We start from the raw sequence: 24,652 nt of genomic DNA, 5'->3' as shown, positions 1-24,652 counted from the left end.
GACATCAAGGATGGCAGTACAAGTCATTGGAGATGATGAAGCAGGAACTGGGTGAGAAAAACGCTAGTATGATTTTCCCAGCATGCTTATAAATACTGGAATTTACCCATCCTCTGCAGAAACTGGAAATTCTAGAAGCTAGGGAAAACTTTTGTTTATTTGTATTTGTGTACAGTGTTCAGGAAGCTGGGGTCCCATTCTCCAATCTCTGAATACCACCTAAAAACAACATAATTATTTCTGTTAACAAGCTTCTACTGAAAACCAATAATTTTGCTTAACATTTGTAATTATTCTTTTATTACCTCATTAAGAGCCTGAATTATTAAAACCTGATGGTTTAGTTTGTTCTATGAAGTAATTCTTCATAGAACTTCTTCAAGACTAGATCAAGACCTTCCTAAGTCTTTTTTTCCATGTATTTCCAGGGGAAAATATGTCACTTTATAGGCAATAACTGAATTTAAATCTTACCTACTTTCTGGGAGACTGTGCATAAAACTTCATATGTAATCTGGGCCCCCTTCTGAGAAAATTACATTTGTATTCACTTTCTGTAGTTACATTTTTTTCCAATTCAATTCCATGTTCCTCCTAAATTACCTGTATAAACTACAGGTTTGTAACTGCAAACCACATGAAATCCTTGAGCTAAATTACTAGAAAACACTAAAACCTCACATATTAGGATATTGGACTTTATTTCTTTTGAGATGGATGAATAGAACAAGGGGAAATGGCTTCAGGCTTAAAGAGGGTAGAACTAAGTTGGACTTAAGGAAAAGCTCTTTTATAGTTAGGGTGGTGAGGCTATTCCTGCAATTCCAGCTAATCTGGACTAAAATTTAACAAGTGGGGTTATGGAAATGCATAACATCTGTCTTTACCAAAGTCACTCAGGATTGTTTCTTTTTGTCACTTCTGAGGAAATACCTGCAGCAAGTTCTTAGAGCAGGGAACCAGCTGGAAGTTGTGTGACAGCGCCTGGGAAAGAACAGCAAGCTCAGCAGATAAGCAGGGAATGCTAACTCAAGCTTGGTGTTGCATTAGCTGCATTCACCAGGCTTCCTTCTGAGTTAAAGAACTTCTGACATGAAGGAGCATATAGGTTTTAGTGGCATGAACTAGACACTTCAAGGAGAAATTATGTTTTTTTATCCACTCTGTGATATGAATTCCTAAGGTCTCTACAGATGCAGTAGAAAAATCAATCCATTGCCCAGGCTAAACTGTAATTCTATACATGCACTTAATTATGGTCAAACTTCAAACTTGGCTATTTTATTCACATATAATGCATAAACAGTTTTCAAGTGAGGTTTGTTGGATGTGCGCTGGTAACTTTGAACAGATGTGCATTATGCAGCTCAGTGCTGAGTGCATAGAATCTGCTGTGTTGTAGCCTCTTCCAAGCCACACTCCACCAGTTGGCAATCTTGTTGGTAGTCTCAGGAGTTGAAAAAGCCCAGATGCATGCAGACATTTATCTCTGCTTATATCTGCTTCAGATCAAGGTAGTGATCTAGAAATGTATGAGGGATAAGTTACAAAGATGCTCTGTCAGATTTAATATCTAAAACAAGGTCTTTGGTTTCCTGTTTGACTCATATTCCTCATTCTGAACACATCTATAATCTCACCTTCCTTGTGTTTTTCCTCTGTAATCCCATTTTACATGGTGCCTTGTCTCAGTGTTTTGGGTTTTTTGCTATGGGAAACCAGTAGGGTAACCAATAGGAATTTCTGTGACAGCAACGGGTACGTTTTGTAAATGAACTAACATTACTCTTTAAAACACCAAGGTTCTTTCTGGAAAGTTGCTTTATGCTGTTTCATTGTACTGTGGAACAATAGCTCGTGTTTAGAGTCCTGTGTTTGTATTTTCAGATTACTCCATTTCATGCCTCTTTGGTGCTGTTTATTGGCAAAGCCTCAGGAGCTGTTACTGATCCCGTTGCTGGCTTTTTTATCAGCAAAAGTAGATGGACAAAAATTGGTCGGCTCATGCCTTGGTAAGCAGAAATCTGTACATGTATTTATACACATATATAAATATTTTGTGTATGTGTGTTTTAAGACCATACAGTCATCTCATTGAGTTATTTTTTTCCTCGCCTGTTTCCTAGACAACTGTGATTGTATTATTTCTACATATATAAAAGCAAAAAGAGAAATTCTCATGTCATCTATTTCCCTTCAACTTGTTCATCCATGGAAAACAACGAAAAGATTTTCTGCAACTGGAGAAACAACCAGATAAAGCCAAGACACTGCACTGTTAACAAAAGTGGAACCTCATGTGTAAAACCTTCTTGGCGACTGAATTTTCATCCCTGGCTAAATTCCATTTAGTTTGGCTTCACTCCTTCAAAAAGCTGGAGCAAGTTTCTACTTGTGTCCAAGCCTGCCATCACTTCTCACATCAGCTTTCCAGGAGTTCCCTTAGCTTTAATTGGCTAGGCCTTCCAAATCAGTAAAGGATATGTGCATACGTGTGGCGCAGATGTGACGCCATGGCACTGAAGGGCCCAGCAGCTAGCAGTGTCTGACACTGTCTCATTCTTCCTAACAGCAGTCATTCTGGTTCTGCTCCTTTTATGTCCCATAATCAAAATAGCTAACTAAAAAATCACAATGACTTTTAAAGAGGAATTAGGTGCTCTAGGATTTGATCAGCACTTGTGAGGGGGCAAAGGGATGTTTCACCGTGACATGCTTATCCCTTGTATGCATTCTGGCTACTATTGTCCAGCAGAATCTGCACAACAAGTTGCACTGGTCCACGTGCTGTCCATGCACTAGCAGAATCAGTACTCACCTGGGAAGGAAATTGACAGGTGTGAAGCAAAAAATCGGAAATGAGGGGTTTGTGGTAGAGGAATCTAAGCTCATCCACGACAGTGGACATTTAGAAATCATAGAGTCATTTGTTAATTTCAAATTCTATTTTAGAAGTCAAGGAGATACTAAGTAGTTTGCGAAACTACTTAGTCTTTAATCACTGCTCTGTCTCATTCATTGTGAATATTGGCACATATTTGACCTCATTGGCCTTCCAATATTTGAAAGGAGCGTATAAACAGGAAGGGGAACAGCTGTTTACGAGGATGGATAGTGACAGGACAAGGGAGATGGTTTTAAACTGAGACAGGGGAGGTTTAGGTTGGATCTTAGGAGGAAGTTTTTCCCCCAGAGGGTGGTGAGGCACTGGCACAGGTTGCCCAAGGAGGCTGTGGATGCCCCATCCCTGCAGGCATTCAAGGCCAGGCTGGATGTGGCTCTGGGCAGCCTGGGCTGCTGGTTGGTGACCCTGCACACAGCAGGGGGTTGGAACTGGATGAGCACTGTGGGCCTTTTCAACCCAGGCCAGTCTATGATTCTGTGATTCTATGATTATTTCCAGAAGGACTTTTCCTATTTGTCTTCTTTGTAATGGCAATCTTTTCATGAAAATTTGGTTCTTATGCTTTGGCATTCAGATTGTTTTTATGGAAGGAAAAGAATGTGTCTCCTGCTAGTTAAAAAATATTATTAAATGTTCAGAGCGAAGTGATGGAGTTGATTCAGTCAGAAAAGTTTGCCTACAAAGCACAGACATTAGTAAAGAGGGCAAAAGTTGAAGTATAGTTTAATGCTGTACTTAACCTGGTAGGAAATCATCAGCCATCACTGATCTCTTGTATATAATGTGTTTAAAACACATGAGCAGACACTGACTTAAAATACACAAACCCGGTCAAATATTTTGTGGAAGGAGTTAACAGCAGTAAATCAGCAAGTTCAGTGAGACTCTGAAACCAACTGAAATTAACGAGGGAAGGAAAACGTGGGAAGAATACTGCTATGAGGGGTATTGCTGAGGAGCTGCACAAAAAAGGACCATAAAAAATGTCCTTGTGGTGGCTCTGGACAGCAGCCTGAACAGCTCACACCATTATAGAAGAAGGTGGATTCCCTGACGTGTGTGAGGATTTTACATTGTGTTTTCCATTGCTGACCAGCTGGAAACGAGCTGTGGCCTGAGCACTGGAGAGGCAGAGAATAGCAGAACCTGGCACTTTCCTTGCAGAGGTTCAGCACCCAGTGATGCCATCCGTCCCCACAGAGCAATGTGGGAAAGTCATTGTTCTACTGAACTGTTGACACGTTGCTCTTTTGTGTGCCACGGTTTCAGTTCACAACTGCAAAATAATCAGCTGACCCCAAATGTCGGCAGCGCTGCTGTGAAGGGATTAATCTGCTTTCTCTTTTGTGTGTTTGGGTATTTTTTACTGGAACTTTGGTCATCTAATTACGTTGTTTAATATGTGGTTTATACGGCTGTGGGAGAGCTGTGATGCTGCTGCAGCTCGGACTTTTAGGAAGTAATAGCATTTGATAACTTCTTCCATATTATTGAGTTTGAAGTGTTGTTTGCCTGAAACAATCCTTAGACCAAATGTATTTAATTACTGTTAGGTGTCTGGAATAGAAGTTTCTGCAGTTCTGTCTTTTAAAACAGGCCCCTTTCCTCACCAGATGATGCTCCTTTTGTGTTTCGAGTGACTAGGAATTTTACTGTTGAGTAAAATGGAGCAAATTGTTGTATACCAGGGTAGATACAGACCATAACCGTGAGCTGTCCGTTGTCTTTTATGCTGTTTCCAGCTTTTTTAAGTACATCAACATATTTGCATTTGTTTGAAGTAGCAGTGAAGAGGCCAAGTTCAGAGGAAAACAGAAGGAGTTAAAATTCAAGCAAGGAATCCTTCATAATAAGTAAGCTCATGTAAACATTGCTGAAGTTTGTTATGACATGTGACAAGAGGGCTTAGCTCTCAGTGAGTCTTTTAACAAAGATGTAGTCTGAGGCATGTGCTAAGGCATGGCAGTGCAGTTATGCTTTTGCAGTGCATGTGCAAGGCAATTGTGTCCATTCTGAATAGGATATCAATTGAAGTATAGCATTTCTCCTTCAGATTTGACATTTTATTCCATTTTGTGGAGGTATTTGCATACATCTTACATTAATTTGTGCATTTAATGCTTAGAATCACATCTTTATTGTGTTTTGGAAAAACACATAATACAAACTGCGCGATATCAACTCTTAGCAGGAAAACATACTATGCTTTGCCATCGTGATGTTGAGATTGTTGGCATGTGTTCCTTTTCTTTGCAGGATGCTGGCATGTACACCCTTCACAATTGTCTCCTACTTTTTCATGTGGTACCTGCCTCCTTTTGTATCAGGAAGGGTTGTGTGGTACTTGACTTTCTACTGCATTTTTCAAGCACTGACCACAGTAAGTAGGTTACAAGTCATGGTGTTCTCAGCAGTAACTTTTTTTTTTCCCTGTTTCATTGCATTCCAGTTTAGTAAACTGAGGTTACCAAACCTTTTCATTATATTTCAACTTCTAGTATCTTTTAAGGCCCAGGCAGATGTCTCTTCATCAAGCTCTCTGCTGGTCAGTAGTTCCTGCCCAGGCTTTCTCTGTCAACTGGCTTGGCAATTCAGGCAGATTGCCTCTAGTCACTTTCTCTGGCAGTTGAGGCTAAGGCAGGGATTTAGTGCCAAGGCGTTTGAGAAGATCATAGAATCATAGAATGGCCTGGGTTGAAAAGGACCACGGTGCTCATCTAATTTCAACCCTCCTGCTATGTGCAGGGTTACCAACCACCAGACCTGGCTGACCAGAAAGAGGAAAGGAGAAAGGAGAGCATACTTCCCCTGAAGCTCACTTGGGGAAATATGGCGTCAGAAACCATCTCAGCTTTTTGGATAATTGCTCTGATGGCCTTAGACACTCAGTTCAGTCTTGCATAAATTCACAGAAACATTTAGATTCCTAAATTGCAGTTAGACATCCAGCTTCTGGTAACTTCTGTTGTCAGGGGCAGAATAGGAGGCAAACAGCTTTGTGGCTCTAATTCTGGATGCTTTGTCTCAAGGTGAAAGGCAAAGAGTCCCAAAGCTGAAATCATCATGATATTTATGCCTGGATAGAAGTGCTTGAGCACATGAATTTTTGCACTATGTTGCAGTATGTACATAGAAGCCACTATTTTAGAAGGTCCCAGAGAACTCCTTCAATGATTCCATGCACTGCATGCAGGAGTTTATCACCTTGTTCTGCCTTGTAGCAAATATCAAGGTGAAACAAGGTATCTTCAGTGCCATGCAGTGTCTCACAGCAGGCTAAGGCTGGTAGTGAGGCACCTGCATTGCAATGTAGCAGGGTGAAACTTGGTTGAATTTCACCGGATCATAGCTTGAAAAAGGAGTTCCCAGACATTTGAAGAATCACACAGTGAAAGAGATATTGAAATATTTGGGAAATTATGCAGTCTTTTGACTTTAATAAGGTGGAATGCTGTATTGTCTTCATTGTGGCTCTGTTTCCTGCTAGTTAGCTCAAGCTAGAAAAGTGATTCTCCTATTGCAAATAAAACTAGATGCTTTATAGCCTGATTATAAAGGACTTTTTCCCATGGAAACTGGAGGAATACAACATAAAGGTAAAGCCTCTTGTTTGCTTGTTATTTATTATTTGTATTATGACAGAGATTATTTTTCCTCATATACACTTTACAAACCAGGAAGAAAAGACAGCTCTTTGTGCTAAAAGATGCAGCATTCTAAATAGGGGAATCCCAGTGTTGCATTAAACCGTTTTCCTGGATATCAGTGAAACAAAGCATCAACTCTGAAATGTTTTATGTGATGTTCTTTTCTTGCCTAGTTATTCCAAGTACCATATTCTGCTCTCACCATGTTTCTCAGCACAGACCAGAAAGAGAGAGATTCTGCAACAGCGTACCGTGAGTGTGATATGAGTTACTTCATGAGAAGTGGGGCTGTCTTTTATTTAAAATCATTTGCCAGCTATAGGGAATTCCTGATATTCAGTGTCCCTGAACTGGACTTTTCCTTGAGACTTCAATGAAAAATATTTTGTCCTGTAAAGATGACAATTTTTCTATTTAAATAGGAGACATCAATGTTTTACTGTCTCAAACTGTCTGATCAGGTATGAACTCTTTTCAATTTATTGCAAAGCCAGAAGACAAATTAAACTTACCTAAAGCCACGGTAGGGAATAATTATTTTGTTGAAGGATGGTTTGTGGAGGTAAAAAACAAAGGGCTGATCTCCTTCCACGTTTAATTAAAGAAAGCCTCAAAGTATTTTTTTGTTAATTTGTTTTTAGTTTACATTTCTGTGGCTTTATGTGTTTCACATTGTAAATTCAAAATCCCTTCCTCTGAAACCTCCCAGTCTCTGAAAAATGTCTCTGCAAAATAGAACCAAGGCAGTCAACCTCACCAAGAAAAAAAAGGAATAAATGTGTGTGTACGTTCACACCAATTAAAATTTCTCTTTTTAATTTTATCTATATCCATTCAACACATTCCAGGTAGTTTGAAGAAAGGTCTTATAAATGAAATATTACCAGCACTCAGACTGTGTCCATTAAAAGAGTGACAGTTTCCAGACCACATCTCCAGCTCTTAAAAAATCAAAACCAGACAAAGATTTTACTTTGAAGCAAATTGATCAAATCAAGAAAGCGTGAGGAAAATCTTTTCAAGATTTCCTGTATAGACCATAAATTGTGTGTAAGAACAGTTTCTTCCCTTACTGTTCTCTTCAGCTCTGTTCCCATGCCTTCTTTATTATGTAACTGCTGTCTCTCACGTCTCCCAGCATTAAGCAAGGTAAAGAGAAGAGAGTGCTGAAACATCACATGAAAGATTTTTTCTCTGTCCCAGCCTGTCCTGCAGTGCTGCTTTAGAACACTTTCTGATTTCCTTTTTTGTTGCATCTGTTCTTTCTTCGTGGTGAGAACCCTGTTAACAAACAACATAATTGCTTGATTATATTGAAAACTAAAGCACAGAGGCTCAGTGATACAGCCATAAGACCTAAAATTTCATGTTAGAAATTCTAAGCGTAGTATTCCTTGAGCAATACCATCCTTCTCCAGCCACATGGAATAGTTGTAGTTAGCATTATCATCACACAGCTAGTAGTCAGAGGATAGACCTAAACAGCAGGAGATTCCAGTTGTGTTTTATTCTTTGGCAGTGGTTCTGTATCCTGAGTCATCTGGCTGAAATTCTAACTAAATCCACATACTTAGTATTTTCTGCTGTCCGAGTTTATGTCTTCAGAGGCTGTTATCCAAATAAATGTGCTTTCCTACATGCTATTCCAATATAATGCCTCACAGGCATGTGAAATTCGTGCTCATAAATGCTGTTGACCTCCATGGCTGAGAGACATTTATAACATCATTTTACTGTTCAGAAAAGTGTTTCAACTTTCTGATGTACAGCCCTAAGACGATTCAGAGTGGTGCAATGAGCCATAATTTTGACTTCTCAAATGTTGGTGTTTTTGTGTGTTTTGAAGTAGTATTTGTAGACAAATTTTCTTGGAATGGTTATCACCACATACAAATCTTTTAACTTTTTTTTTACAAGGCCTTACTTAAACACTCTTTTCTTACCTCTACTTGGATTTCATAAAGAGTTAATTCTTAGTCATAGACATTTTTGGACGCAGTCTCTTGTTCAGACATTCTTCAACTGCTTTAAGAAAAGCAGCTGTATAATACGAAGCGTTAGAAAAACAAGAGGTTGGGATCAGAGGATGCACTGCCCTCTACTGGAGACAAGCGGAATTGTTTATCATAAATTTTCCCCTATTCCTTCTTGTAAATATATCGCAGAAATACTGGATTCCAAAGTTGCTTTAACATAAATCCTACTTACATTTCTGTGCATATTAAAACCTACTCCAACATATAACCTACTTCCTGAAGGATCTGCTTTGCTGTCTAAGGTGTTATAAATTCTGTTATAAATTCTGAGCACGCAAGAACTTTGAAATCTGCTTCTCAGCTCCTGGTACTTTTCAGTAAATAAGTTTCATGTTAGTTGTATCTCTGTTGCCTATAATTAATTTTCTGAGTTTTAGTGTATGATCCTATGATGCTGTTAAGAACAGCATCTGCTGTTTTCAGGAGCTTTACAGCTACATTATTTCGTACAGAAGCCTGAGGTAAGTATCATTTCATTTTACCATCAGAGAAGCCCAGAGATCTAAGCAGATAAGTGGCTTGCAAAATGTTTCATGAAGTTACTGTCAAACTTGAGATGAAAAATCTCATGTTATGGCTCCTAGCTGTGCTTTGAAAAAGTGGCACTCAGTATTTGATTTGTAGTTCAGCTCTTGTCCATGAGATGAAATGTTTCTGTGTTATCCCCTTACAGCTCTTAATCCCAGCCATACTCATCACACAGCCTGTGTTTTAAAAAAGCTCTTCCCATAGAAGCTTTTAGAAGCTGATCGGAAAACCAGTTATAAAACTCTCTTTCCTTGACACTATTCTATTACTGACCTTCCAGTTCTGCTGTTCTTCGCACTGTTTTTCTGTCTGATCCATGTGAAAGAAAATGGTATTGCTTTAATGAGGTTGCTCTTCAGTGACATACATGAGCAGGCTTGTAAACAGTGGAGGAAGTTCCGCACAAACATGCGCAAGGACTTCTTTACAGTGAGGTGATGGAGCACTGGAACAGGCTGCCCAGGGAGGTGGTGGAGTCTCCTTCTCTGGAGATGTTCAAGACCTGCCTGGATGCCGACCTGTGCGACCTGCTGTAGGGAACCTGCTTTGGCAGGGGGGTTGGACTCGATGATCTCTGGAGGTCCCTTCCAACCCCTACAATTCTGTGATTCTGTGATTCTGTGAATCAGGTTCTCATTCTCAGCACACATCTGTGCTTCCTTCTTTAGGAATGACAATGGAAGTCCTTGGGACCTTGGTTGGAGCTGCACTTCAGGGGCAAATTGTGGCCAGCGCTCATCTCTCTCATCACTGCACTTTGAACCCCCCAGTAAACACTACCAGCCCTACCCTCTCCTTGAACGGCACTTCTAGCTTTCCCGAGCCTTCAGACCCCTTGTCTCATCAAGTAAGTGTCTATGGGAGCATGCTAAAATCTCTTAGGGAGAGAAGTGTGTTTTTCCTGTAAGACCACATCACATTACCCAGCTGGATAAGCATGAACATGACTTCCTTGAAGCCAGCAGTGCTGGAGCTGAGGCAACTGCCTTGTTGAAGAGCAAGGCTTCATATCCATTGTATTTGCAGCCCATTCTCATTGTGACAGCAGAATTATACTGAGGAGCTTTACTGATGATACTGACCTGTGAAGTAACTAGAAGGTAGGTACCTACACCTTGTTTTCACTAGAGGCTGATCTACAGTTTAAAATAGAAACTTAATAAGAAAAAGAGGCTGTAGCAGAATCTTTCAGTTCAGCAAAACTGCTTTTCAAAGCAGTAGTAGGCATCTGCTGTGAAGATTAATGGCTGGTACATGCAAGAAGCTGTAAATCCTACTTGGAATCCATATCCTTGTGAAAGTACAAAAGACAGTTGATAGTAAATGATTGGTAACAGGGAATACGTGGGAGCACTTCTCCATGAAGAAGCCTTCTTTGACCTCAGTTTAATCTCAGCTGCACGCTGCAAATCGGGATGTATGTATTTGTAAAATCAGGATGTAGTATTTGCAGCCAGTGCTCTGCTTACTGTATTTAAATCACTGCTATTACCGCTTTTCAGCAACAGGAAAATCACAAGCTAAAGACATTCCACAAACACCTTGAATTTGCATACCTTGGCACCAGCACAGGAAGGTGACCAACCCATGCATCCCCCCCCCCATCTCAGACACTGCTCTCTCCTACTTCTCTTTTTGTTGGCACAGACCATTGGATGTCTTCTCAGATCAATTATCTGAGAAACTGACTGGGGAGATATGAGCTGCTTTTCTAAGTGGCAGTGCCATTTTATAGATGATTAAAATGTTTTTGAAGCTGCTCATTAGGTAACTTCTAGTGCATGTTTTAACAAGACACAGAACATCATTCTTTCTTCCTTTTTAGTTTCTAGTGGACAATGGCTTGCTGTAGAAAACTGCTGTGCTATTACAGATCTGTGAATTGTGGAGACAAGTAGCTTGAGGAGTTGCAGAGCAAGCTGAATTTCATTGCACAGCAGATTCCTCTGAATTTGCTCTATGCCATAATCACCAACTTCCACTTTCAAATCTCCTAAGTGGTTTTTAAGGAAAAAAATATATATGATTTTGATTTATTTTTTTTCTAACCACATGTTCTTTCCTGTGCTTTTGGACATAAAAGGCAGACAGAGGAAGAAGCTTCACAATGCAAGTCGTTTTCTTTCTTTGGAAAGAGAAAAAATCTCAGTCTGAACTAGTAAAAGTTTGTAGGTAGAAGAAATACTTTTAATTCAACTAGCTCCTAACACTGAGAAACAATGCAGAAGCAGGCAGACAAACATTTCAGATCTGCATTTATTTCAGATCTGAAGAGGAAGGAATGTAAGGTTGTCTCTCTATCTTTTTTTTTCCCCAACTGTACAGGTCAATTTAATTAAAGATACCACCATTTCTAACAAATCTGTTCTTGGTTACCTCCTTTTAACATCATTTCTACAGCTTTAACACAATCCTAAAGCACTGTTTCGCAAACTTACTTAATCAAAGGATAAAAAGTATGTGAGTGTTTGCTTAATTCTTTTATTTTACTCATTTCACTTCCCTATTTACATGCAGACAAGTGTTCATTTTTTTCTGAGTTTTTTGGTAGGTTTTTTGTTGTTGTTGTTTGGTTGGTTTTGTTATATATATGTATATATATATTTTAATTTTCACTCTGTTCTACGTGTCACCTTCTCAAGTTTTGTAGATGAAAAGTGTCCCACAGTTGAGACTTGTCTGGAATATGGTGTCCAGCTGTTTTCTGTGGGAAAGGCTCAGTTCTCTCCTTGTCTTCTGCTGCCCTTTTTCCCAAAAAACCCTCAGGTATGGGCAGAAGCCGTAGTGTGAACAAAGTGCTTTGGCAACCTGCCTCACTCCCTACTGCCCTGTTTTGTGAGAATCCCAATTTTCTGCCATTTGCATGACCTGACATCAGTTTCATTGTATTATGAGAGCATGCCTGACCACCAACACACACAAGAGAGCTGCTTTACATGGCATGACAGGGCACTTGCCTTTCATTTACATGACATGAGGGGTCTGGAGCACAGGCCTTATGAGGAGCAGCTGAAGGAGCTGGGAATGTTCAGTCTGGAGAAGAGGAGGCTCAGGGGAGACCTCACTGCTCTCTATAACTTCCTGAAGGGAGGTCGTAGTGAGCTGGGGGTCGGTCTCTTCTCTCATGTGACTAGTGATAGAACTAGAGGGAATGGCTTCAAGCTGCCAAACCAGGGGAGATTTAGGCTGGACGTTAGGAAATACTATTTCTCTGAAAGAGTTATCAGGCACTGGAATGGGCTGCCCAGGGAGGTGGTGGAGTCACTGACCCTGGAGGTGTTCAAGGAATGTTTGGATTTTGTGATCAGGGACATGGTGTAGTGAGTACTATTGGTAATAGGTGGATGGCTGGACCTGATGATCTTGAAGGTCTTTTCCAACCTTGGTGATTCTGTGATTCTGGGATGTGCAAACAGAGCGTGCACCCAACTGGATGATTGACTGGAGACACTGAATCTTGACTGTGTGAGTGGTGGACAATCATTTATAAGTTAAGGAATGGATAGGGTCTGTGAACATATATATACATATATTTTTATTTAGAAGAGGTGAAATCTTGATGATTTCTCTTAGAGCCATTTGGGAAAATGACCCTAATCTTTTTTGTCACAGACTGATGCCTAGCTGCTCAAGAGCATACCTCTTTTAAAGGCAGACCTTATGAATGACTGAGGTTATTTTGCTCATTATTAAGAAAGGGAACTGAAAGAACTGGTTATTTTGCATCTAAGCTCTCCTGATGTTGTTTCTATATAGAACTTCAAAATGAAATACACAGCTTAGAGGAGCAGATCTTTCCTACTGCAAATCACACATTGATATAGGCTAACAAGTTTTGTTGAGGGTCAGAGAATCTTATTTGGCCCACCATGAAAATCCTTAGTAGTTTGGGTGAGTTAGGCTTGAGTTACACATAGCTAAGACCTGGGAAAGAAAGCATTTAGCTCAATTACTTCAAGCAAATTAACAAATGAATAGATATGAAATACAGAATTCACAACAAATCATTGTGATTATCCTTTTTAGCCCCTTCTGTCCTGTCTAGGCTGTTGGGTTTTTTTACCTTGTTTAAGTGAATTCAAGTATTGGCACTACTGTAGTCTGCAGTCTGTGCAAACTGTAGCCAGCAGTATAAATGTAGTCTGGACTATGTTACAGTTTTGCAATCCAGAATGTCTTTATCCCAAATAAAGAAATACAACACTGTTCTTCATTTCACCATGTCCCTTTCTGAAATGTAACTACCTTAACGAAAGTTGTCATCTTGAAAGCTGTCTAAATGAACACATGAAGATTGCCCAATTAAAACACTGAAGTGGTTTATCTCTCTAACTTTGCCTCTACACTGAGTGACTTCATATTTGGGAGTACATTCTTGTGACTGCATGCCTATTTACCATTGTGTTCCTACATTCATAATCCTGCCTTTTGCAACATAGTACTGATCATTCAGAATTCAATTTTCGTATCAAGTAATCTTTGTCAAAAAGCTCTAAAACCAGCACTTATTTTATCTTTCATAATAAAAACTAGATTATTACAGAAAACTAAGGCAAAATAAAATTGTAAAGCTTTATTCAAGAGATGGTATAATCACAGTCAGAAACAATAAATGTGATTTGTGTGGGAGGTATCCTTGGAGGGCTTTTTCACCTGGCTTAATAGAAAGCAAAGATTTCTGAATTTGCTTGAACATTTCACTGCCTAACTGGGAAAACAAGCATGCAAGCTTCTGTGTTCTCAAAACATCATTAAAATGTGCTTTCTAAAATTTATTAAAGCCTAAAGTAAGATTTTATTATTGTTATGTATAAATGCAGTAACTGTAACAGTTATGTTTGCATCAGCTCAGAAGCTTTTCCCACTCAGAATGAAGACACTTCCAGGTCTGCGTACGAAGGTCAACAAGATATGAAATAAAATAAAAAGCAATAACCCAGAATCATTCTATGAATGCTGTGTGCTTTTGACAGATGACTGTGTATGTCTATAGCTGGTCTCAACATCAGCTTTTTTTTCATATTCCTGTTGCCAGCACAGTTGCCCTTTGTTCACACCTTCTTTTTCTCCCCCTCCTGGATTTATCCTTAAGTAGGTTGTTTATAAACGAATTGCAGAAGTGAATGTTCTTCACAGAATTAAAGGATAGACAGTTGGCACTATTTAGACAAGCATTTCTTCACTTGCAGATGACTCACCAGAAAGAAAGACTGAAATGTTCATAACGATTTGTCACTCTCCTGTCACCATTTCAAATATGTCCTTTTTTCTTTTCAAAGGCAAAAGTCTATATGATTGCAGCAGGGGTTATAGGAGGTATATATCTTCTTGGAATTATCATTCTTTTCCTTGGAGTAAAGGAAAAAGATGGTAAGATATATTTAAACATGCCTAGATTTGCTAATAATTATTTCATAGTTGTCTCTGGAAAAGATTGTTATTTAAGTATGCTATTCCTCTTAGATCCTTATGCCTTGAGTTCAGACAGAGCAATTCCTTTTTGCAAGGGGCTTGGACTCACCATGAAGCACGGCCCATACGTGAAACTTACAGCTTCATTTCTTCTCATCTCAACAGCAGTTCAGGTAACTTCAGTCTCTAAGGCTGTATGTTGGCCTCATTCCAGTCCCAGCATGAGAGAGTCTGAAGCAGCTAAAATGCAAATAACCTTTGACTTGTGTCTGGAGGTGATGATCAAGGGGGTGGTACCTTCCCCTAGAAATCAGCAGGGAACCAGAGCCTTTTTTTGGTGCCTGGGATTCTAAGCTGCTGGAGATGGTTCATTCAAACAAGAAGGAAAACCAAAGTCCCGACCATTGAAAGATGGGTTTTTATTATTTTTTTTTATAAGAGGTGAAGAACTAGTCCCAGTGACCCAGATTGGGTCATTATGTATTATCCATCTACAGTCTCCTGTGGTTTCAGTTGCTTAGAGAGTGTTTTTGCTCTTCTGTCTGTTCTGCTGTGCCACTTTAAACCATTGCCCTCTTTCCTTTGCGTAGGTGACTGATCTCAGACAGTGGTTGAACTGGTTCTGGAAGAGAATTCTGTGATGGAAGGCTTTAGGTTAGAGTTAGAAGATGTTCAGAGGCAGGTAGTCTTAGCTATTTCAGAGCTAGATAGAGCTGATTTTCAAATCAGGACCTGCAGTAGAATGTGGCTTTCACAAAATGATGCAGTATGTCCTGCCATAGAGAGGAACTGCAGAAAAAATGTGAAGCCACTTGGTAAGAAACTTTTACTCCCTGATCTTTTAAAGATCTTTTTTGTTACATGAGCTGTATTCAACTCAATAAATACACAGTTTTAACGTGAGCCTGACACTACCTATAAGTTGAAGTGGCTTTAGTTTGAAAAGCACATAATATCCATGTTTTTGTCAATAGACTCTTAGTCATATGAACCACACATCACAGCGTGTATCAGGAGGGAGGATAAAAACTGAGCATGTGAGACACCAGTGCTGAGTTCACCAGCAGTCATGGTGAATTACTAAGTTCCTTGGAAAGTCTGCTTGCCAAAGAAGCATTGAAGTCTCCTGCTGGCATGAATTTGGGCATAGTTAGTAAGGTTGTCCTTTACTTGGAGGTCCAAGTGTGAGAAATGATAGGAGAAGCATTTTTGCTAACATCTGGGAGTTGCAGGCACCAAAAGAAACAGAGACAAGGAGATGGAAGTCCCTTTGGTCTAGGTCCTGCCAGCATCCATTCAGTCAGTATGAGTACAGCACAAATGCAGCATCCATTCAGTCAGCTCCCATCCAGTGAACATTCACCTAACCCAAAGCTCTGCTCCTTAGCCAAAGTTGTGTACAAAAACAGCAGCTACTTCACTACAGGAGGTTGGCATGTGAGCAATTCCAGTTGAAGAGTAACTTGTTAGGGAATCAGAACTTCTGGTGAAAGAATGAAGGGGCTATGGAAAAGGAAGGACAATTTTATAGTGGTCTGCAGCTGTGACTGTGACCATGACTCAAGGAAGTTGCAGCATAGGGAACAGAGTCTTTAGATAGAATCCTCTCATGGGGCAGTTCCTGGTTTGGACGTTTTTATGCTGTTAGAATCTGGCTTTCTGTTAGAATCATAGCTTTCCTCCTGCTTGCTCTAATATTGTTGGTGTGTTACTCCAGTGACAAAAGGAGAGTGATTGCTTAAGTTGTTGCAGAACTCCTATATCTTACATTTGATAAATCGGTCTGCAGGTATGTTTGGCTAGTACAGAGTGTGATGTCTTTTTATCTTTTTTTTCTCTTCCTTCTTTTGGTGGTGGTCACCAAATATCTTCAACAGCTGGAGCAGGGCAACTTTGTCCTGTTCTGTACTCATGCAGCTGATCTTCGCTATCACTTCCAGTATTTGGTGGTGACCATCTTGGTGAGTTGTGGTTTGTTTTATATTTTTATTTGCCAGTTCAGTCCCACTGCTTTTTAGCACAATGTTCTAAAAGACAAGAAGTCTTTTCTGTATAGACTGAGCTGGGGTATGTACTCTAAGTGTACTTTAAGATATGTGCATATTGCTCTTCAGCTTTCTTCCTGTACTGTGGGATAGGGCTTAACTAAATGATCGTGTGTCAGGTTCAAATCATGAGGTAAAAGACACCAGGACGAAATACAAATATTTGCATTATGCTTGGGCTTTAGTGATTGTGTAACTTTAACTGCAGTGGCTTACGTTAGGAAAAGTTTGCTACTGTATTTTGATATTTATCTTTGTTAAAACCTCTCACATCGTTTTCATTTGTGACATATAAGAATGAATCAGACCAACCACTTGGAGAGTGAGAGGGAGCAATCTGCAAGTTTGTCTGCTTTTCAGACCATCATGTACTATACAAAATGAGATTGGTGAGCTCTGCAGCCGACAAAGACAATGAAGCCTATGAAGTAGCAGTAAGCACGGCACAGATTTTCTTTATCTGTATTTATCTGTTAATTGTAGGTATCAGCAGTTGTGAGCATTCCCTTCTGGCAGAAGTTTCTGCAGCGATTTGGCAAGAAGTGTGCAGCATGTGGGATTTCGGTAAGCAAATCCTTGGAGGAAAGAAAAAGATCTTGTGCTCACTTACTGTGACAAGTGGAGCCATATCAGGAATTATTTCATGTGTTTATGACCTCAAGGTACAAGAAATTTGCTCAGTTTTAAATTACACAAAATTTACACAAAATTTTACACAAAATTTTAGACAGATTCCAAGCTTTTGAGAGAAACTTTTACAATGTTACAATGTTACAAAAAACAAATGAATAGATGCTTAAGGAGGTCTCAACATTTTTTATAATTATTATTTTTAACAATCTGCACAAGCTCTGCATTTCACTGCTCCCAGAAGTGAGCACAAATGGTGTTTAATAAATTCAGATCCATTTGACTCAAGTTGACAGGCTACCTGTTCAAGTTATCTGTTGTACAAGGCTAATTTTGTCTATGATGCTCAGCTGACTGCATTTTTAATTCAGTCACAAAGGAAGAAACAGAGGTCTATTCCACATCCTACTCTAGAAGCCTAAGCAGAAGCAGGTGCCCAAATCCCTGTGACTGGGAATGGACAGTTATTAGTGAAGTAATGGAAATTACCTGACCCGCCTGAGAAAGGAAGCCTAGTTTTTCTCTGACACAACTCCACAAAGCCACCTCAGGGAGCCTGCCCTCATCTCTGATGGATTATTTTAAATTCTTCACTTAGTGAAGACAGTAGCAATTTTCTGTCATCATCCTCAATGGACCATTGTATAGGCCTGTTACTCCCCATTTTCCCCTGTTTACCTTCAATTACTTATGAAAGAGGAAAAAAAGAAATTGTCTCTTTTGTGTACTACAAAGTGTGAAGACTTGGAAAATCCAGTCTGAAGTTATATGTCAAGTCTGAACAAAGTTGAAAAGTTTAGGTCTGGTGACAAATAACGAATATAGTTGAATAGTTATCATTTTATGCAATTACAATCTGTGTGTTAGAATGACTTTCAAAGAATCAGAAGTAACTTTAAAACCCCTATTCCAAATACGCTGAGTAGCAATTTGTCTTGAAGTAGACATCTGGAATCTCAGTCCCATCCTCATTTATTTTTAACATTTGAGCAAAGATAATTGCCAAAAGCAGTATTGGACCATTGGGTGGATCAGGGAATGAAGATTTCCTTCTTAGGAGAACTCCATGTATTTGGCTATGAAAAATGCTTTCCTCAACCAACTTGGCTTTATAAATTTAGTTTAACATAACTGGAAAGCCTGTTGGCACCTCTGCAAACATGGTTTAACTTAATTTTACAGTTGAATTGCTTGACTGTGTTGTGATCTAAGCAAGGGTTGGACTGGAAAAAGCCTTTCACCTTGTAAATATTTCTCAAGGGATCGTGAATGCTTTCTGAGTGCTCAGTGATGGATTTTATGTCTGGCAGTGCATCACAGGAGCTTCCTATACTACCACCCTGTGTGATGTGTACAACTAATCTGTTCTCTCTCACTGTAAAACAAAATCATATCATTCAAAGCTCCTGTGTTGTCACTCAGGAATGTTCTCCTGGAAGGGAAGGAGACAGGAGAAAAGTTTTTTCTCCAAAATCTTACTCATCTTTCAGGGTGAAGGTGTAATTTGAAAATAAGTTTCCAGAAAAAAAGAATTAGAATTTCTCTGAGTCATTTTTCTGTGAAAGCAGTTCTGCGTTGAAGAAACTCTGAAAGAGCATAGAAGGCAGGGTAGCTAGATGGACAACAGGAATCTTGGCTTCCCACTCCTGGTATTGTTCTCTTTTCAGTTGTTCTCCTTATGACCAGTCATCTGTGTACTGACTAGAAGTTCAAAGACTAGATCTCCTTAAAGTATAGGGTCATAACCAAACAAGATCCTTCCCATGCCCAGATTGGTGCACAGACTAGAAATGTTGCACTGCGGTTTATTGGCTTCTGCTTCCATACGCTTTGTTAAATTTAGACAAACAGTTAGGGACAAACACTGAGTTTACAATCAGTAAGTCTTTGTGGCTGGAGGTAGAATTTTCATGAAAAAATTTGCCTGTGGCAACTGTTGAATCATGGTTTTGGCAAGATGTCTAACAAAAGACCTCTCTTTCTCTTTATTTGCGTGTTAAAGGTTCTTGAAGATGCTGTGTATGCACACAGATGTGTTTCCCTTTTCTAAGTTTGCTCAACAATAAACCTCACAGATCTGCCTTCCATCTTAGCTAACATTTGCTTTTCATAGAATCACAGAATATCCTAAGTTGGAAGTGACCCACAGGGTTCATTGACTCTAACTCCTGGCTCAACAGAGGTCCAACCAAAATTCAAACCCAATGTTTGAGAACACTGTCAAAATGCTTCTTGAACTGCAGCCAGCTTGAGGCCGTGACCATTGCCTGGAAATCCTGTTCCAGTGTTCCTCTGGCAAAGAACCTTTTCCTAACGCATAACCAGATCCTCCCTTTAATCCTTACACAGAGTCCCTCAGTCGTGTCATCATGAGCTCCGTACAGTCCAACTCTCCAATTACATACAGTGCTACTCCTACCACACGTGTCCTGCGTGTCACTTCTGAAGAGCCTATAACCATCCATCGTAGCCACCAGTCACAGGCTCTTCCCACTAAGTCTCATCTGTACCAGTGTTGCCATAGCTCTGATTCAAGCCAAAGCTTTTAGCTTTTTTTTTGCTTATTCTTCATGCTGCAGTACACTGGAGTAGAAACATTTCATATGTGTTACTATAAACCTAGTGCCTTACAGAAGAAAATAAAGGAACGTTTAACATGCTGTCCCCTTGTTAGCTATGGGATAGGAGTCCCATAGCTTATCACCAGTGAGCCTGATTATTTTCCTTTCCCCCTTCGAATCTAGCTTAAATCTTTCATTCATGCCTGCAAACTCTTGAGCAAAAATCCCTTTCTGTCTTTGAGAAAGGTGCAACCCATCAGGTGCCAACCACTATGATGCCATGTAGACCATCTCATGATCAAAAAAACCCAACATTTTGCCAGCAACACCAGCCTTCATAAGCTGATCTGCCTTTTTCTTCCAGTATCATTCCCTGTACTTGAAAGAGTGGAGGGAAATATTGCTTGTACTTACATGATCCCTTAGCCAATCATCTCATTGGGCACCTCAGTACGGAAAGGACATGGAGGTGCTGGAGCAGATCCAGAGAAGGGCAACAAGGCTGGTGAAGGGCTTGGAGAATGTGCCCTGTGAAGAGAGACTGATGGAACTGGGGCTGTTCAGCCCGGGGAAAAGGAGGCTGAGGGGAGACCTGATTGCTCTCTTCCAGTATCTGAAAGGTGCTTGCAGCAGAGCAGGGCAGGTCTCTTCTCACTGGTGACAGGACGAGGGGAAATGGCCTCAAGTTGTGCCCGGGTCAGTTTAGGTTGGATATCAGGAAGCACTTCTTTACAGAAAGGGCTGTTAAGCACTGCAATAGGCTGCCCAGGGAGGTGGTTGAGTCACATCCCTGGATGTGTTTAAAATCCATTTGTTTGTGGTGCTCAGGGACGTGATTGAGCAGAGGGCTGTTGGAGTTGGGTAGTATGGTTGGGTTGTGGTTGGACTCGATCATCTTTAAGGTCTTTTCCAACCTGAGCGATTCTATGATTCTATCATTCTATGATCTCAAAGCCCTAAAGTCTTTTTTGATTGATTCTTCATTGCAACTTCATCACTGCCTCCATGAAAAAGTAATAATGGATAATAATCTAGGGGCCATACTAGACTGAATTTTCTGTACTAACTTTAACCCAGCAGCAATCTTCACTAAGCAGAGGGATGTCTAACTAACTTTTTGAGTACCCTGGGTCTCTGGGTTTTGGAGGACTTTAAAAAAAAAAAACAAAACATTAAGTCCACAAATTTCTCTGGTCTTTCACTTCACCAAACATACACCATTGTCTGAATGCCTTCTATCAGCACTGTTCAGTATGGAAGCATGCTTTTGTGTGAAGCCTCACTGCAGTTTTTCCTGCTCTGCCCTTCATCTTGTGCTGTCACACAGGTCAGCATCACATTCCACATCCCAGAAGGGTCCCCTGCCATTGTGCTGCCAATGAATGGATGGAAGATGCATGTTAACTGTGGGATATTGTTTATGATTCAGTGCAGCACTGTGGCTAGGGAACAGGGTAGCAGAGTATTTTTTGCTTCACAAAGAGGAAGGAAGAAGACACATTAGCTGCTTATTGCATCAGGAATAGTGCCCCCATGATTGCACTAGCATTGCATGAGTCAAACTCTAGGGTGTTGCAGCCTCAGTCTTATGGGTTGTTCTTCTCTGCCAATAGAAAATTACAATTACAATGATTATTATTATTGATCTGTAATTTTGTTTAAGTCCTTTGGTTTCTGAGTGGGGCCCCATGTGGAGCATAAGCCTGTCATAAAATTGCTTATAGGCAACATAAAATCTTGTATTGCTGGAGTGCTCTCTTGTGGTGAAATAATGATTTTGCCACAGCACTGGGCTGTCTGTGCTGGAAACATGCTGTCAGGAAAGGTTATTTTCTGCCTCCTTAGGTTAGGAGAAAATGCTTTAGATGGGAAATGCATTTAAAACATAAACATAATGGATTAGACTCCAGGACTCCCAGAATCACTTATCAAACAGAACTGTAAATAGCAGTGCTTAAGGGAATCGCTCCCTGTGAAAGCTCTTCTCATACCCTCAGTTTCCTAGCTGTGACCATAGAAGATTGAAATACTTTATATTAAACTAATCCCCTATCATTAAAAAGCCCTGTTAGATAAGCCCCTGGTTCTGGATTCTACATGTGCTGTGCCCATGGTTCACAGGCAGTGGAGATGGAACATGTGACGGATATGTGACAGCTGGGCTGCGTCCATTCCATCAGCATTTAAAACAGTGGATTTTCAATCCTGTAAGCTCACTGCCTCAAGTTGAAGTTAAAGAAATCTGGTGGTTTAAAGTACTGCCAGAAAACAAATCCCGAGCAGCCCAAATTAGTTCAGTTTTGAGGGTAACCGTAGTGACTTGTGCCACTTCACCATAATACTGAAGCACGAGTCTTTGCTATGTATGATGTATCATTTCACAAGACAACCTTCTACTTTGAAAGAAACAATTTACATACACTTAATAGTGCACACTGTAATTTATATGTACTGTTTTTCTTCTTCCTCAGTGGATGATTCCTTTTGCAGTCATGCTAGTGACCATTCCAAACCCGATCCTGGCTTACTTCGTGGCCTTTGTCTCTGGTCTGAGCATTGCAGCATCTCTGCTGTTGCCATGGTAGGAAAATTTTACATTTGAGGTGGAGACGGGTTGTATGTCTATTTGTATAAGTGTACTGGGTAGAATTTGCCTCTGAAAGGGACATAATTTGGCAAGAGTCTCTTCCAGTAATTTGTTTTTGCTTTTATAATAAAGGCTGTAATTATGCTGTTGTTAATGGATTATGCCTGTATTGTAACTGTAGCTGCTCTTTGCACTTAAAAGTATCCATATTAATCAATAGCCTAAGTAGTGTTGAAGTTGTGATAACAGTAAATCAGATGCTTAGGTTTGGTTTCTAATAGAACTACATTAATGATGAAGTTGGATGTTGTACTCAAATTAATGCTTGAGCAATTAAGCAGCAAAGAAAGTCAAGCAGTGTATCTCTCTTGAGCAATCCTATGTTAAGCATTAAATACTACAACAATATGGATGAAAGAAACTGAGATTTGTTGGTTCTAGGACTGAAAATACGTGGGAAGAATGGGAGATTTCTTTTCCACATGGAATAATTATTGTTCAGGTCACGTTGACCAGAAAGCAAGACCATTGTTAAGAGCTGTTTTGCACTTCTCATCTGGACAATTCCCTGAAAACTCTGAAACTCCAGGAGACTGTGGAAATGTAATGCAATATGTGCTGCCTTTCTGCACAGGTCATAAGCCTTTTATTCCAACAGCAAATAATGAAATATACTGGAAAAAATGTCGATTTGCAGTTAACATTTGTGCAGCTTTCATTCTTATTTCTGATCAACAAATTCAATACTTCTATTTGAAAGATTCTCTCTTTTAAGAGAGAAGAAGCCCCGTTGGTTTCAGAAAATTTTGTTAGCTTGTCAGGAGTTGTTTTAATATCACAACTTTTGATGGAATTAGTCAGTCTAAAGAATTCTGTCCCCTCCCAACAAGTGTCTGATAGTTTCGCTATTGTTCTTATACTTGCTAACATGTGACTATGCATTTCTTATAAGGATTTTTGCCCTCTTGTCCAGCAGTAAGACATTTTGAACTGGATTCTCTCATCTGCATAACTAATTACATCAATCAGCTCTTAGAAAGTGGAGGTTTGAGCGTCTTTCAGTAAGTTTGGACTTTGAGAAGAGTGTTCAGCTTGAGTTTTACTCTTGTATTGTTTACCTGTAGGTCAATGCTGCCTGATGTTGTTGATAACTTCCGCCTGCAGAATCCCCACAGGAAAGGACATGAAACCATTTTCTATTCTTCTTATGTTTTCTTTACCAAGATGTCAGCTGGAATCGGCCTAGGAATTTCTGCAGCTTGCCTGGAGTAAGTAACACTGTGTTTTCATTTAGTGGATCTACTCTGTAGTGCTCTGCCTTTACCCTGTTGTGTTAGTTGCCTTTTGCAGTCTGGAAGTGCCAGCAGCTCCAGTTGACTGGCCACTAAAGACAGGCTTGTTATCATATAGGCCAGGCCACTGAGCATTCAGCCACTTGCCCTAGCAAGTTTCAGTTCAGAAAGACCTGACTTTCCTTTAGATGTTACAGTTCTCAAATTATTTTTGTTAATTGTAGTGGCTTACATGAATAAAGAACTGAATATGAAAGCTCAGCAGATGAAGGTCACCATGAGAAATATACCTTTTCTGAGCAATCTCTATTGTATCTGGGATTTTGGTCTACAAAAAATGAGTCGTTCTCCTCCCAGCACCTGCCTTAGAAGTGAAATTGTGTGAATCTTTATTTAACTTTTGGCTTCGTGTCAGGTTTTGGTAACCAGGCTATTTTGCTTCAAGGCCTGCAGTCAAAACTGCCAAGAAACAGCAAATGCTTTGCTGAACATTTTTGGCCTAGGAGATTTAAATCCTAACAACAACCACCCTCATTTGTAAAAGTTTCTTGTTTTATTTTGACAAAACTTTTGATCAACATTATTAAGTGTGGAAGAAAGTGTGAAATTAGAAATCACTCTGCAATTTGATGAAGAAGCCTGTGCAATTAGGCAGGTATTTTGGATAGGTGCTTGAAAACAAATTGAACAAATATTCACCAGGCACCTCCACCCTACTCCATATGTTTACATTTCTCTAATTTTGTTTCTGCTAAAGAGATCAGTTTATTTGCAGCAGAATATCAGAACCCAGAACCCAGCCTTGATTAAACTGTTTGCAATTGCTGCTCTCATTTGAAAACCAAGAAGCCAAAATAACAGAAGGAAGGCTGAGTGAGGCTTACTGCATGAGCTGTTCACTGCTGCTCCTGTAACAAACTTTGACAAAGTTTGTGAAGGATGCCACAATACCTCCCCCCCCTCGCCCCGCCCGGTCATGGCTTGAAACAGGGATTGAGCACCTGATAGG

At 39.9% G+C, this 24,652-nt stretch overlaps 1 protein-coding gene across 1 annotated transcript in view; it reads left to right on the top strand.

The window, feature by feature from the left end:
* MFSD2B (major facilitator superfamily domain containing 2B) overlaps positions 1-24,652 on the top strand; it is a 33,922-nt gene that overhangs the window by 5,551 nt on the left and 3,719 nt on the right. The window contains exons 3-12 of the mRNA XM_042895185.1: positions 1,888-2,012; positions 5,162-5,285; positions 6,726-6,804; positions 9,785-9,963; positions 14,396-14,486; positions 14,580-14,701; positions 16,406-16,489; positions 17,057-17,137; positions 22,236-22,345; positions 23,476-23,619. Coding sequence (XP_042751119.1) covers positions 1,888-2,012; positions 5,162-5,285; positions 6,726-6,804; positions 9,785-9,963; positions 14,396-14,486; positions 14,580-14,701; positions 16,406-16,489; positions 17,057-17,137; positions 22,236-22,345; positions 23,476-23,619 — 1,139 coding nt within the window. The remainder of the gene's footprint in view (positions 1-1,887; positions 2,013-5,161; positions 5,286-6,725; positions 6,805-9,784; positions 9,964-14,395; positions 14,487-14,579; positions 14,702-16,405; positions 16,490-17,056; positions 17,138-22,235; positions 22,346-23,475; positions 23,620-24,652) is intronic.

The sequence above is a fragment of the Lagopus leucura genome, unplaced genomic scaffold (assembly GCF_019238085.1).
Source record: "Lagopus leucura isolate 7727_CA_CO unplaced genomic scaffold, USGS_WTPT01 Super-Scaffold_73, whole genome shotgun sequence".
Lineage (NCBI taxonomy): Eukaryota > Metazoa > Chordata > Aves > Galliformes > Phasianidae > Lagopus > Lagopus leucura.
The sequence above is the reverse complement of the archived record's forward strand: the minus strand, read 5'-3'. Positions and strand labels throughout refer to the sequence as shown.